At 41.3% G+C, this 15,945-nt stretch overlaps 1 protein-coding gene across 1 annotated transcript in view; it reads left to right on the forward strand.

Moving 5' to 3' along the window:
* The window catches only part of Spata48 (spermatogenesis associated 48), a 37,284-nt gene that overhangs the window by 3,009 nt on the left and 18,330 nt on the right, over nt 1–15,945 (forward strand). Inside the window, exons 2-5 of the mRNA XM_010624891.3 lie at nt 4,470–4,567; nt 11,785–11,861; nt 14,053–14,191; nt 15,226–15,293. Of these exons, the coding sequence (XP_010623193.1) occupies nt 4,470–4,567; nt 11,785–11,861; nt 14,053–14,191; nt 15,226–15,293 (382 nt within the window). The remainder of the gene's footprint in view (nt 1–4,469; nt 4,568–11,784; nt 11,862–14,052; nt 14,192–15,225; nt 15,294–15,945) is intronic.

Genomic DNA, 15,945 nt, shown 5'->3' on the forward strand with positions numbered 1-15,945 from the left:
CTTGCTGCTTTTACTTCTTTGTCTGAGAAATGTCTGTTCATTTCAGATGCCCATTTTTGAATCGGGTCTTTATATTTGGGGGGACTGATTGTTTTGAGCTCTTTATATATCCTTGATAATAGTCCTTTGTCTGAGGAACATAAGAGACCTAGAATAGCAAAAGCCATTTTAGGCAACAGACACATGGCACCAGGTGTAACAATTCCCAATTTGAAACTATACTACAAAGCCGCTGTGATAAAAACAGCATGGTACTGGCAAAGAAATAGGCGTGAGGATCAGTGGAACAGACTGGAAGACACAAAAACAAATGGACATGTACTCAGCTACCTCATCTTTGACAAAGGAGCTGACCATCCTCAGTGGAGGAAAGATAGGCTCTTTAATAAATGGTGTTGGAAAAACTGGATGTCAACCTGCCACAGATTAAAATTAGACCCTTATCTTTCGCCATGCACTAAATTAAAATCCAAATTTTATTAAAGATCTAAATATTAAAACAGAAACATTAAACTTGCTGGAATGTAAGTTAGGCAGAACTCTGGAAAACATTGGTATAGGAAAAGACTTTATGAACAAATCCTCAGTATCACGGGAACTAGCAGATAGAATCAACAACTGGGATCTCATCTTACTAAAAAGCTTCTGTACTTCAAAAGAAACCATCAGCAGAACTAAGAGACAATCTACAATGTGGGAAAAAAATTTTACCAGCTGTTCCTCAGACAAAGGACTGTTTCTGTTTCTTTATGATTCGGTTTTGGTAGATTGTGTTTCTACTAATTTGTCTACTTCACAATAGTGTATTCAGTTTGGTGGTGTCCAATTATTTGCTCTTTTTAATCCTTTTTTGTTTCTGCAAAGTTAGCTGTAATGACTTCTCTTTTATTTCTGGTTTTACTTATTTGATTCTTTTTTATCAGTCTATCCAAATACTCATCAATTTTTAATGATGTTTTCCAAGAATCAACCAGTGGCTTTATTGATTTACCTTATTATGTCCCCATGTTCTATTTTTGTTTATACATACTCTAATCTTTGTTATTTCCTTCCTTATTCTAACTTTTGGGTTATTTTCTTCTTTTTCTAGCTTCTTGAGGTGTAAGTTTCAGTTTATTTGGGATCTATTTCAATGTAAATATTTACTACTATGAACTTCCCTCTGAGTTCTGTTTTTGCTACACCCTGTAAATTTTGGTTTAGTGTCTTTATTTTCCTTTGAACAAGGATTTCTAACTTTTTCTTTGACACAATGAAAACTTCTTTAATAGCAATTTCTTCATATTTGTGACTTTTCCACTTTTCCTTCTATTATTGATTTCCAGCTACATTCCATCATGCTCGTGAAAGTTTCTTGGCATGATTTTGGTTTTAAAATTGTTAAGGCTTATTTTGTGATTTAACATGTGATACGTTCTAGAGAATAATCTGTGCATCCTTGATAAGAATTTATATTACACTGCTATTGGACAGAATGTTCTATATATGTTTGTTAGATTCATTTGGTCTGCTTGTTATTACTGCTCTGTTTCCTTGTTGACTTTCCACCTGAATTCCTTTTTCATTATTGAAAATTGGGTATCAAGATCTTCTACTACTCTTGTATTACTGTCTTTCTATATATATCTTCAGTTCTGATGCTCTTGAACTCTGTGAGCCTTTTCATGGCAATTATTTTGGATTATCTGTCAGGAAAATTATGACTCCAACTTTTAGGAAAATTTTCTGCGAATCTGTCTTTTTCCCTTTTGTGGAACATTTTTGCCTGAGTCATTTTCTTTCACTCTTTTGTAGATGTTTGCTAACGTTCAGGTGCTACACATGTGAACCAACCCCACTTCTCCCATGTGAACTTGGGAAGTTAAAGCTCTCTTCCTGACTGTACAGTACAGCAACTGACTGTAAATAAGTAGTCATTCTAAGCCATGGAGTTCTGGGCTGTTTTGAGGCAGCAGATAGTGAATGTGGGTGGAGGCAAGGACATCATACTTTGCCCTAAATAGGATGATTCTGATGACATGGCTGCAATTCCTCATCCTGTTTTCTTTCTCCTCCTCTGACTAAAAATTAAGGCTTTTTTTCCCTTCTTTCCTCTTTCTTCAAAGCAATTAATTGAATGGCTACAAAAAAAGATGGATACCAATGAGTCTTGTAAAAGACTGTAAATGACTTGTAAAGGATTTGCTTTTCCCTGGCATGTCATAAAAAGAAATTATGCACATGATATATCTTGGTTCTCATTTTTTCACCAATTCTTTTCCTTCCCTTCCACCCCTCCATCCCCCCATTTACAAAAAATTTGTTTCCATTTTTTCTTTCTTTTCTCATATTTTCTCCTTCCCTTCTTTCCTTTCCCCCACCCCCTCCCCTACTTCTCCTTCCCTTTTGGACCTTTTCTTCCTATTTTACAAATTGCCAATGATGAATGTGATCATGATGTATACCTAAAATGTATGAATAAAGTTAATGAATTAAAAAAAGAAATTATCCATCCAGTTTTCAAAACCCGAGTGACATGGGATTCAGTTCTACCTTTGTCCCTTTGTCTCTCACTTCTACACCTGTATTAGTTTTTCTTGCTAATACAACAAATTGCCACAAACTTAACAGCTCAAAAACTTAATTACTTCACAGTTTGGGGGAGAAAGTCAGATGTCTGGGGAACCTCACCCGTGTCTCCTATTAATGATCCATTATTAATAAATTCTAGGTGTAATCTTGGCTCTTACTTAAAGGTTCTGGAGGAAAATGCATTCCCAGTCATTCAGAATGTCACAGCATTCAGATCCTTGTTTCAGCAAGGGAACAAACTCTGCTCATAGGGGTTACCCACTTCCTTCCCCTGTGGGCCTTCCCTATCTTCAGTGTCAGTAAGGATATATTGAGGCCTCCTGACACTCTAATCTCTCAGACTGGCCCTTTTGTGCTCATGCATGATCCAGCATCTTCTCGCTCCCTATCCTTCTTTTGCCAGTCCCGTGAGCTGATTCTATCATGAGTTTCTAAGTCGGACACTAACTGAGATATTATCTTCATTATGAGAGGGATATTATTACATTAGTACTATAAATTATTAGAGTTACAGATTGGTAATGAATAAACATGGTGAATGCTTAAATGTATGTGAGAAATGTTGCCCATTCCTTTGTAGTCTTTAGGTATGGCTTTCAGCTCTGACAACAGTCATTAAAAGTAAGGGAAAAGAGGCTCAGAAGGGTCGAATAACTCACACACACCACTGACTGGCATTTGAGCAAAAACATCCCTCACTGGGACCCAGCATCTGCTGGTTAAGGTCCACAAGTGATTTCTGAGCTCTTGTGTTGTCTTAAAGCATCTCTTATAATTAATTTTCCATGCTTTTAGCATGTACATACTGTCCACCCCACTCCCAAATTGACGTTTCTCTAAGTTGAATTAATTCACAGAGCAGATCGGTGAAGTTGAGCACAAACTCAGCAGCCTCCCCCACCCCCCAACAAGATTGGAAATAAAATGGAAATTACTAGAGCTAATACTCCTGTCTTTATGTAGACAGACACGTGGCCACAGAGTAATGGCCCAAGATCATCCTTATAGCCCTCCAGAGGCAGTCCACCTGTGGCTTCAGTCCAAGGCTTTCTTGTCTTCACCTTGCACTCCTTCTCTTTTTCATCATCCACCAGGCTTTGGGTACCATTTCGTGTCTAGCCATAACACAGTTTTATCTTTTCTCAACATTGTGATACTGTCAAAGGGCTGGCCTACTGTCACAAGTGCTGCTTCCCTGCCTGGAATGACTACTCTTGCTCCACTTCCCCTTTTTAAATTTATGTCCTATTCAGTTTTCAAGATTAGATCAGCTGTCACCTTCAGGAAGATGCTCCTAACCCTGACAGTCTGGCTGGATGAGATATCCTTTTTCTGCATGCCCACAGAACTCTAAGCTGAACCAGTGTTGCGGCTGCCATGTCACATTGACAGTTTGTATTTATTTGCCTGAATTTTCCATTTGCTCAGGGGTATCTCAAAATCAGAAGCACTGTTTTTCATTCTTATACACTCTTCCAGTTCCACTTAGGGTATCGTGAGCACTTTTGGAAAGCTGATTTTATGTTTTCATGAAGTATTTTATATTACCAGTCTCTTAGTATTTAGTTATCTTTGTAGTAACCATAGTAATCATACCGTTGTGTTTCACCACCATTCCCAGTGTGTCTCCATAGACTTATGCAGCTCATGGCACCCAAGTGTTCTCTTTCAATAATAAATTTAAAATACCAAATAATTATCCAGTATTATAATTATATTAACATGCAAATGTCCAGCGCTATTCTTTTCTCACTGCAAATAGATCCAGAAAAATTATTTGACATTCCATCAAAAGTCACCATCATCTAGTTTAATTCTCTAATGCTAATTATTTCTGATGGAAGAAGAAAATTTTCCCTTGTGTATTTGACCTTCAGCAATCTGTTTTTGGTTTGCAGGTTGGACAAGCCCCGTGAAAGTTACTCCTTCGAAATCCCACCATGGGTGGAGCCCAATAAGCCACACAGGTGCATTCCAGGAGGAGGACACATGTACGGTAAGGTTTTCTCACCACATGGTCTCATATAGTTCTCACAAATTGTTTGTGTGACCGACCTTCTACTATTGCCATGAGAACAATAGCTTCTAGTACTAAGGTGCTTTTCATATGGCAGGCACTGTGCAAGCATTGGTAGCCTCTCTCTCTTGTCCCCTCTCCGGTGCCATCCCCACAGTATTCTCATAGAGGGGTGAAAGTCTGAGATACTGGTGCTGCCTGCTTCAGAGGCCCTCTTGGCAAGTGTGCTCTGCCACAGGGACAGTGAGCAGTGACCGCTGACAGGCTGGGGGTTGTGCCTGCCCATGCTGTACACCTTAGATCTTAGCAAGTGGCTGATGGAACCCTTTCAGGGAGCCCCAGCTGGCCTCCCTCCTGCTTCTGCTCCTTGCCCTCTCCTTACCCTCTCTCTTATCCTGGTCCTCTCCCCTCATCTTCCTTCAGCTGGGAGCTTTCCTACAGGATACCTCTAGAACAGCCACCGTGCCCCAGGCTCTGCTTCTCAGCAAAGTAGCACGTGAGCTCTGACAAAGGGAAGCCCACTGATCTTACAGCTCCCTTTAAGTCAGACAGTAAATAAAAGCCTCAATTTATACCTATTGAATCTAAATTAAAGGAGTGCATTCTTAGTCAGGTTCCTCTGTAGAACTGACAGTCCCTTAAACCCTTTATGTTTAAACCAGGACAGTTGAGGACTCCTAAGGCACACAGAGCATGGAAAGAGTTTTTAAATAGCTTTATTGAGATATACTTGACATACCATAAAACTCATTTAAAGCACTTAACCTAATGTTTTTAGAAATCCACAGAATTGTACAGTCATCACCAGTGTCTAATTTTAGAACATGTTCCCAAGAAGCCCTGTTATCTGTTATCAGTGAAAATGTGAATGCATAGTAAAGAATCAGCTTGCCTGTCTCTGACACCTATAGAGATGCCTTCTGAGATGGGTCTGCCGGAGGGATTTCCTGCAGTTACAGTATCAGGCAGATGTCTTCTCTTCCCACTTCCCCAGTCACAACAAGTCCGTCTAATTGCACCACTATGGGCTACGGGGCACACTCCCCCTGTGCTATGGTGTATGGCTGTGTAGCAGAGACCAAGATGTGTGTCCTTGGTGCCTCATCTAATGAGATGCCAAGCACCCATTGATAGGGTGCTGTGTTTACCGTGGCCCATTCAGTTTTATTTTAAAAAATTCATGTTATTGGAATTGAGGGTAATTGGGCCTGTTTGGAGGCTCTTGTAAATGTGGCTTCAAGGTAATTAAAATCTGTGTTTGTTCATTGAACTCACTCCATATCCAAACTCATCAAAGGATCCACTGGTCTTGGAGGTAATACCTGGGAGAGCAAATCAAGGTGAACATTATAAAAAACTGAAATAATCGGTGCCTATTTTCATCTACGCTACAAATTTATGACAAGGCAGCACACTCCAATTGGCTATTTTAGAATTAAGGTTCTGAACTAGATGCTTCTCCTGAGGAAGTTTACCCAGATAGTTAAATCTAAAATAAGTACAGACTTTTTAATGACAGAAAATCCATCTACATATTTTACTTTCAATAAGGGGAACTTAGCAACATGGGCCGGTATTTCCAATGATATAACTAAATTAATATTTATTTTGAAAGTATCCAGAGCTAATAAGACAGAGAAATCAATGGACTGAAAAAAAGACAAAAATTCTAAAATTCAGCCAAACACATAGGGCTACCTTGACCTAATAGGACTGTATTATTCTGAAAGAGGCAACCAAGCATTTGATTTGATTTATCTGTGGAGTCATAGGAGTAAAAGATCAAAAGTTGAAGTTGATCTGTGAAAATCACACATTGCTTTGGACTGGATAACCTAGCATGTTGAAATAAGGTTATCTCAACCTTGGCTTAAGTGAAGTAACTGAGAAAACTTTAAGTCCTGAATTGGGATTCAGGTGATCCCAGAATGCTGTCATCCCCAAGAACTAGCCAGAGACAAGTAAAATTGTTCTTTGGAAGAAGATAATACCTTATTAAGCCTCAAAGTATTTCCATGAATAATTTTAATAATATAAAGTCATATCCTATTGATAGTAGCCCAACAAATAAATAGAAAATTTACTATGAGTTAGAATCATGGAAATGAGAAAAAGCAGAAAGGGAGGGGGGATGAACTTACAGTTTTCATAAATTATAAATTAGAAAATGTGAAAGTAGAAAACTGAGGAGATATCACTCCCAGAATTGAAAACCACAATACACAAAGAATTTACTTGGTGAGTACAGCAGCAAAATTAGACACAGTTAGAAAGAAAATTAGTGAATTAGTACACAAGGCAGAAGAAACTTTATACAATGATGCACAAATATACCAGAAGATGGAAAATACAGGTGAGCCAAAAACATAGGAGATAACCATGACACAGAGGCTGTGCTCATTGGAAATCCAAGAAACAGAAAAACAAAAGCTATATATGCTGGTCTCTTTTCATTCTCCCTGGAACCCTGCAGCAAGGGATAATGCCACACAGGTAAACTGAGGCCTGTAGCCACAGCAGCTCCTCTGCCAGCGTCAGCCGCAGCAGTGGCAATGGCAGCAAATGTCTCAAAGGGAAAGAGAAACAAGTGTGCAGGATGTGAGGCTGGAGAGAAACCAGAAATTTCAGGAGCTTCAGTTTTCCACATTGCAGGAAATGCACTAATTGAAATCTCAACATCAGTAGCCATCTTCTGTTTTGTCTTGTGTGCTTAAAGAAATCCCAGGATCATGATGCACTTGTGATACTGATGATGTTGAAGAAGCATGAAAGCATTTGAATAGGGCATACATATAATTCTGCTTTAGCTTCATTGGTCTTGTCGGGAGAATTTTTAAAACATCTACCATTAGAAGTAAGGATTCCCATTGAATTTGACCTCAAGAACATACAGCAGACAGTGGTAGAAAGAAGACATAGTGGCAAGAAAACAGATACTAGAAATGAAGATATGCATCCAGGACCTTATGTGGATGATAAATTTGAGAATCTGAAATTTTAAAAAATTTTCATAAATGAGAGATACTTGAAAAACAATTTAAAGATCTATAGTCAGGAAGTGGAAGAAATGGTCTTTAGAGAAAAATGCAGGTTCCAATGAAAGATTATGCTATAATATGCCAAGGTGATGAGGTAGATAAGGACGTGAAACACCAGAGAGTGAGAAGACATGTTTCAGGCACTGCTGAAGAAGGTTTGAACACAAATTCGGAAGGCATAATTGTCTCCCCGATGAAGATCGGTAAACTGCATAGATTTGGGACTCTGATACTAACCGGAGACCCACTGATAGGAGTTCTTATTCACAGTGATACTCAGCACTGGTTACAAACATTTTCATGGAAGTCTGAAATGCCCTTACTTTTTTAGATTATATTTTTGAGATACAAATACGTGGAACATTATATCTTGGGGCATCAAGCAAAACATATAGACCTACGTATAGGGCTAACTGGTTCCATGAACATCGCTGTTCATACTGTTAGGCATTTAAGTGTTAGAAAACATGGAAGTTCCTGGTGTTTAATAACCAGCTTGCATTGTGATGGACTCATTCAGTGATCAGTAGCTTTAGTATTGCATGGGTTTTACGAAGCAGCCACTAGGGGCTCTCAGTTGGGATTGATTGGCAGTATATAAAAAGTTTCCATGGCCTTTCTGTCCACAAACTGTGAGACGTTTCCATCTGATTATTAGGCTCAAAATTGAAAGGATTTTACATTGTGAGAGATTTTTCTAACCCCCCCATAAGCTGGTAAGAAAAGCTGTAATTTTTTCTGAAGTGATGATCTTGCTCATGCAGAATTGATACTGCTAATACAACACTAATGTTTATTAGAAAATTTAGCCAAATTGTGAATTCTAGAGAACTTAACATATTTTTAAGGGTTAATATAAAACATGAATGAATAAAAGTAAGTTTTGCTGGATATTTTGTATACAATCTCCTATAGAATTCTGCAAATTGAGGATCAATTCTATTGCTCTCATTTTTTTTATAATTTCAACTTTCCAAAATAAATGAACTAACTTCAACTATGCAAATAAATAAACCTCATATTTACAATCATATACTGAAATTGTAGAGAGTAAAAGTATTATTACTATTAATAATTAATGAATAATACAAGTATTCATTTTGTAATTTATAAGAGCATCAAAGTCAGAAAAACAATAAACAGCACTGACATGATTAAGGGAATAATGGAAATTTATCCAAGGACAGCAAGAACAAGACAAAGGCATGTAGGATAAGTAATGGTTTTAAACTTATACAATCAGCAGTTATTTTACATCTACATTCTTAAATGCTCCAGTTATAAGATTTTCATCTGGGCAGACTGCTACAGTCCTATAACCCCAGCACCTAGTGAAGCTAAGGTGAGAGTATTTCAACTTTGAGTCCTACCTGGGCAACTTAAAGGGATTCTGTTTCAAAGTAAAAAATTAAAATGAAAAGGATGGAGATGTATTTCAGAGATAAAGTGTCTCCTTGGATTCCATTCCCAGTACAAAACAAAATTTAAAAATCTATCATCAGTATGAAATAAAACATGTATATTGCTATTATGTAGTGCTTACTAAAAGCTGGCACTCACAGAATGTTTACAAGAAAACTATGGGAAAAAACATATAAACCTATAATTATACCGCTTTCAAGGAGCACATACTGTGTCATAAAACAAAATTTTCACAAAGTGCAAATATTTGAAATCATAGAGTATATTCTTTGACCACAAGAGCATAATGGCAAAAAAAAAGCATCTTTGCAATCATGTATTTGGAAATGTAAAAATACGTTTATGAATAAGTCACAGGCCAAAGAAGAAATCATAAGGGAAACTAGAAAATATTCTCATCAGAATGATGAGAAATGTTCTACTAAAATATGTGGTGCGACTACATTGTTCAGTGTGTGTGTTATTACAGAGGAAAGTAAAATGGTTTTTGCTTGAGCAAGCCCAATCTCAGATAAGAGAAGAGCATGAAAAACAACTTCAAAAAACTAGGGTGAAGGAAAAACTTAATTTAGGAATAGAAAACTGGAGATCACCAAATTCACAAGTTGGATTAAGAAAAACTTGGTAAATATCTGCCCAGACTGATGAGGAAGAGCAAAAGACATAACCTTTGCCAAGCCAAATATAATCGTGTCTGAAAAAATAAATTGTTGCTACCCTAAAGCCTGAAGACAAAGGCAGAAAAAGAAAAGCAACAGCATATAAGAAATATATCATTAACACAGCTAGACAACAGGAAAAATCCCAATCATTGAATCACTGCAGGTAAAAATAGAAAATACAATATTCTAATAAGTCATGCTCGCAACAGAAATCTTTTGTGGTAAAAAAGAGCAGTAGTGGGGAAATCACACTGCAGAGAGAAGAGGGCTTGGAATAGCCTGGAATTGATCTGAAAGCCACCATTATGAAGATAAAGCAGAACAAGCCTACAGGGAAGGGGTCACAGAGCAGGATTAGAGATAACAGTCACCGAAGGCGCAGACCACACAGGAAGAGAGACAGAGTCAGAAAGACAAAGAGTCACCCCTGGAGTTTTACGATCTCAAAGGACAGAAGAGAATACTTAGGCAGGGGCCACACAGGAAGAGACAGAATCAGAAGGACAAAGAGTCACCCCTGGAGGTTTACAATCCTAAAGGACAGAAGAGAATACTTGGCAGTCACAGGATTCCTCCAGAGACCACCACCAGCGGCAACAGAAATTTATTACAGAAATTGTGCTGTAGGACACCAACAGAAGAGGGCAACATTGCTTTGAGAGGCACACGAAATCCACACAATGAATAGAAGGTGGAACAAATCAATAAAGAGATGGCAAGAAAGTAGAAGAATTAAAATACTCCAGTGAATAAAATCAGCCCCTGTTCAATTACAAGAGAAAAAAAAAAGTATAACGCAGCAAGGCAAACAGAGAAGCATTTGCAGTTATGAAAAGTTGCCTTTGCATAGAAATTTTAAAATGCAAATAGCTACCATGGTCAGTGAAAAATATAAGAAATAAATTTTACGCTAGGGCATAATAGTCACCTGGAACCAAAGGAAAAGAGGCTACAATTTTTATTTTTAATTAAGTTTATTGGTACAGTTTAGACAGGCATAATGATCACATTTATCATAGGGAATTTGTACCTGTACATGGTTTATCTTGATTATTCTTTTTTCCCCATTGTCCTCTCCTTCCTTCAACTTCTCTTTCCCTCCTTATTTACAAAAGCTTTGTTTCCATTTTATCCTTCTTTTCTCATTTTCTCTTTTCTTTTCTTTTTCTCCCCTCCTCCCTCCATAGTGTCCCTTCCTGTTTGAACATTTTCTTCCCATTTCACAATGTCTAGTATACATTTTGGTCCTTATTTACATTTTCAGTTTCTCACACCAGAGAAACAATACAATGTTTACATACATGTGTCCGATTTATTTTGCTTAAGAGTATGGTCTCCAGGTACATCCATTGACCTAGAAATGTCTCTAGTTTATCCTTCTTTATGGCTGAGTAGTACTCCATTGTACGAAAAAACCCCACATCTCCTGCATCCATTTATCAGTTGATGGGCATCTAAGAAGTGTGTATTCATCTCAGATGTGCATGTTTGGATTGGGTCTTTAAATTTGAGAGGTCCAAACATTTTAATAAAAGACATTGAAGAAAATCAGAAGAGCAACAAAGAAAATGGAACCACAAACTCAGGAAAACCAAGTAGCTAAAAAAAAGCACGAGTGGGTAAAACATCATAAAAATATAAATAAATACTAATGGTTAAATTATAATAATAATTATTATAATAAATAGTTAATGAATGTAGGTGAAATAAGGCAGCAGACCAGGAAAGGGAAGGTGTCTCAGAACTGAACTCCCAGCCGAGAATTTAATGCTTTAGTTACATGTTGTTAAAATGAATTATCTGCTGATGCTTAAAATTTAGGTGCTTTCTTCTAAAAATTTTGCCTTCCATTAAATTTAATAGACATTTTGTAAAATTTAACACTGCAGGAATATAACTGTAGCGTAAATTTCCAAAACAAAGGAAGAAAAGCAGAGAAGCACGAAATCTGGCCAATCCAAAAGGTGCTTGAAAGAAAAAAATATATAAAGAGGATAAAGGAAAACATGGTAAATAGAAAAACAGCAGCCTCCATTTATACTGGGTGTCTTTTAATTTGTTGTTTGTCTTCTAGGGTGACGGTGAGCCACATGTAGAGCCGAATAAAGAATATGATGCGAAGGACTCCTTTTACAAGTCCTGTACACAAAAGTAGGCATCCCCAGGAGAATTTTGTTAAAGTCTATTCCTTTATGTTCAATGTTTTGCTTTGGGTTTTTTGTTTGTTTGTTTGTTTTTGAGATAGAGTCTCACTATGTAGTGGAGACTCTTCTGCAACTCACTATGTAGCCCAGGCTGGTCTCAAACTCACAGCGATCCTCCTGCCTCAGACTCCTGAGTGCTGGGATTACAGGCGTGCGCCACCACACCCTGCTCTTTATGTTCAATGTACTGATATCCTTGATCCTGTGAGTACACCAGAGGACATCAAACGCACAGGTCTACTTACTCATGCTGGCTACGTAGGAGACAAGCCAAGGTCTTACCGAACACTTGGTTTAGCACAAGCATCAAAGTAATAGAGAAAGGAAATGGAGAGAGGAGATGGGGTCACGGAAGCATGGAGAAAGCCGGCAGGAGGAGAATCCACTGGCGCAGCCTGTGAACAGTTGGCGTCAGTAAGACGTGCCAGGGAACAACTCAGACCAGGAGGATAATGGAAATGCATGCTAGAAAGGAAACAGTTTAGGAGGTTAGGAGTAGGAGTAGGAGACCAGGAAAGGACTGGGGTAGCCGGCCTCAGACTGCAGCAGAGGCGTGGAGAGGACCCTTCCGTGGGGAGCTTGGGCAGGGAGCCCCACGTTTGGGGCCCCTGTTCCCAGGCTGGAAGGGCGCTAGGGTGCAGAGGTGGAACAGGAGGCCGGCGGGCCTGAGCCGAGGAGGCCGCGGGGCCAGGACTCTCAGGCGGCTTTGATCGGATGCCGCGACCAGGGCTGCCGCTAACCGAGGCCCCGGCAAAGAAGCACCAGGATCACCGGAGTCTGTGTGGCAGCCGGAGTGTTGGGCGCTGCGGAGAGCGGAGGTGTGGAGGGAGGCTGGGTCCGAGCTGTCTGGAGGACAGAGATGCATGCCCCCGCTCGGAGGGGCTTGGCCGAGACAGGGTGCCCAGGTGGCTTCTGGATGGGTGCGGCCCGCCAGCTCCGCGGGTGCTCATGCAGCTCAGAGGACGAGGAGGGCTTGGGCGAGACCAGAGCTTGGCCTCTAGCTGATGGCCCGAAGTTGCTATTTCCCTCATGAAATAACCCGCAGGCAGGTGGAGCTACTCAAGGGCAGGCAGCGTTAGGGATGTTGACTGCTTAAATGCAGAGTAGGCAATGGGGTAGACAGACGTGCCGCTTTGGAGAGGCGCCTGCTAGAGAAAGACACCCAGGTGCCAGAGCTTGGAGAAGTCCAGCTCTGCATGAGGACCCTGACAGAGAAGGGCAGAGAGGACTGCGCCTTAGCGCCCCTGCCATAGAGGATGGAGAAAGAGCAGGCACAGCAGGAGAAACGGAGGTAGGAAGAAGGGGAACAGCACCCCGGAAGAGGAAGGCAGTTCAGAGAGCGGGGTGGCTGCAGCCCTGTCCCATTGTCCAGCGTTGTGTAGTTTGGTGGCTGCGTGGGGAAAAGTGGGAATGCTGCTGACCATGAAAGGGAGGTAATTTGAATCTGAGTCCTGATAGCTGAGTGACCTTAAGCAAGCAAAATCAACTTTCAAAGCCACCATTTATTTATAAATTAATGGTCTTTTGGCCAAGCTGTGAAGGTCAGATGAAACTGTTTCGGAACCTAAAATTTACGTGAGTATACGCATTAGTTTTCCACTGCTGTGTGACTGATTCCCTGGAGCTTGGTGGCTTTTGTTATTCCATGGCCTGCAGGCCAGAAGCCCAGTTAGGACCTGCGCCCCAGAGGTCACTGTCCAGAGGTTGGAATGAAGGTGTTTGCTGGGGGTGGACTCTCGTCTTCCAAGATTGTTTAGACTCTTGGCAAAATCGCAGCCATGGGAGTCATGAATTTTGTTCCTTCGAGGGTGGCCAAAGAGCTTTTGCCGCTGTTCTTCAGCACTGGGTGGGGCTGGCTTGTTGATGCAGGCCCACACAGGTAGCCCTCCTTTCGAGGGACACAGGCTCAGCTGAGTAGAGACCTTACTTCTGGGAGGTGTGGACATTCCATGGGGTGCCCTGCACTGTGCTTCTGGCTGCCCAGTTTGGGGAAGGAGCGCCCTGGAGGGTGCGGATACCAAGGGGCAGGGATCTGCCATCCTCCTAGGGTTGTGCCTGACACTGTGTGCGATGTGTTGTGAGTTTTAGCAACAAAATATGTGCCCTTCCTGAGAGGTCCACACGTGATAATTCCCCAGGGCATATGAGGCTGTTCCTTGGGATAAGATGCTGCCACCAAAACTTTGTCCAGAAGAAACAACCGTAGAAAAGGCTGCTGACCTCGTCTCGCAGAGCTGCACCCTGAAGAGATATGAAAGTGCCCCAGCCATCACCCAGGTCAGTGAGCACCCAGAGAAGCCACGCGCCCCTGACTGTGCTCGGACTGAACCCAAAGGTTCAGGCCACGATTCTTGATGGTTAGAAACCGCACAGGGGTCCGAGTTCCATAGTCGTGAAAGCCCCGCTGATCACTGCACATTCCTTGACACTCTCGAGACATGCTGAAAATGCTTGCTTTTTTCAGAATGAGCTCTTTCTCCTGAGTAAATTGCAGCAGATTTATTTTTAGCATGGTGGAAGAGAGAGTAAATAACGGAGGACACAGACAGCAGTGGGTAGCTGAGGCCAGGCGTGTTCCGGAAGCAGGTGGTGGGACGGAGGGCTTCGCCCAAGTCGGCCGCAGCCTGTGTCAGGCCCGACCCTTGCAGACTGTCCCTCCTCCCTCCCTGCTCCCTGGCTGCAGGGCTGTCACAGGTGTGCTCTGGCCCAAACTGCCTTAGGTTTCTCTGCTCCGTGATGCACAGTGACTTCAGGGTCCACTGTCTCCCTCAGCCTTGGTGCCCCATTGCCCTGCAGGAGTCTGCCCCTGTTATAGGATGACTTCTCATAGGGACGTGTGAATACACTCACGCCATGGGACTGAAAAAGGAAGCCAGTCTCATCAAAACACGTTATGAACAGGGGTCCCAAAAAGGCACATGGGCCCCAGGCTGAGAAGCCACTGCTATCTTCTAAAGCATCTACTTTTCCAGAGAAGAATGACAGAGGGAAAACAAGAGCTTTTGTAAGACTCAGACTTGGAATGTTCACATAGGCATTCAAATTAATTAAAATGTTAAAAACATGTCCTATTCCGTCTACATTTTAAGGATCGCATAAGTGCTTCAATATATTTTAAATCTTGAGATAACTTGGAAAGTCCCTTATTTCCTTGGTGCACAAAGTCCTCCTCAGGCCAGTGGCTTCGAAGCTGAGGAGGCAGAGACAGGCAGGTTCCCTGGTGGGAGGTGAGCGGGGATGAGACAGGCCATGTGGTGCCCTGGAGCCACAGCCTCTTGGCTCATGCCTCATTCTTCTGCTTCCGGTTTCAGATGGTCGGTGGACTCTGGGACAGGTTTCAGACGAGGCCACTCTTGGTGCCCAGCAAGCCCATCTCTTTGTAAGTTTGTGTTGCCCCACTGTTTCTCCTGCAGGCGCAGCCCTCACTGGCCGCGGTCAGGCAGGAGGAGAGGGTCCCAGGCCCCAGCCCAGACTCCAGGGTGGGGAGATGCCCAGGTCCCTCACCGCGTGCTTAGGGTCCCCTGCTCTCTGCTGCCTTCCTCCTCCTTTAGACTGTTGAACATAGTCCATGGGCCTCCAGAAGCTGGATCCTGAGGTCTCTAGAATTTTGTATCACACGGTTATTACACATTCTATTAATGGTAGAAACTATGGCTTTACTGCTGTGACTTTCCCATGAGCTATTTTGTGCAGTTTTAAAAAACTGGAAAAGCTCACCACTTTGACTATTTTCCTTTTAATCCAAGCTTCCATTTCCTTTTACTTTTTAAACTTGTTTTTAATATCTCATATGCACAAAAACATATCAATAAAAATAAGATTGAATCTGTGTACCTGAAACCAGTGTGGTGATGCACACCTGTAACCCCAGCACTCTGGGAGGCTGAGGCAGGAGAATCACAAGTTTGAACCCAACCTAAGCAACTTAGTGAGACGCTGTCTCAAAATAAAAAGCAAAAAAGGGCTGGGGAATGTAGCTTCTGAGTTCAACCTTCGTGCTAAAAAAAAAAAAAAAAAAAAAAAAAAAAAAA

This window comes from Fukomys damarensis, unplaced genomic scaffold (genome assembly GCF_012274545.1).
Source record: "Fukomys damarensis isolate Sample0158 unplaced genomic scaffold, DMR_v1.0_HiC HiC_scaffold_17, whole genome shotgun sequence".
NCBI lineage: Eukaryota > Metazoa > Chordata > Mammalia > Rodentia > Bathyergidae > Fukomys > Fukomys damarensis.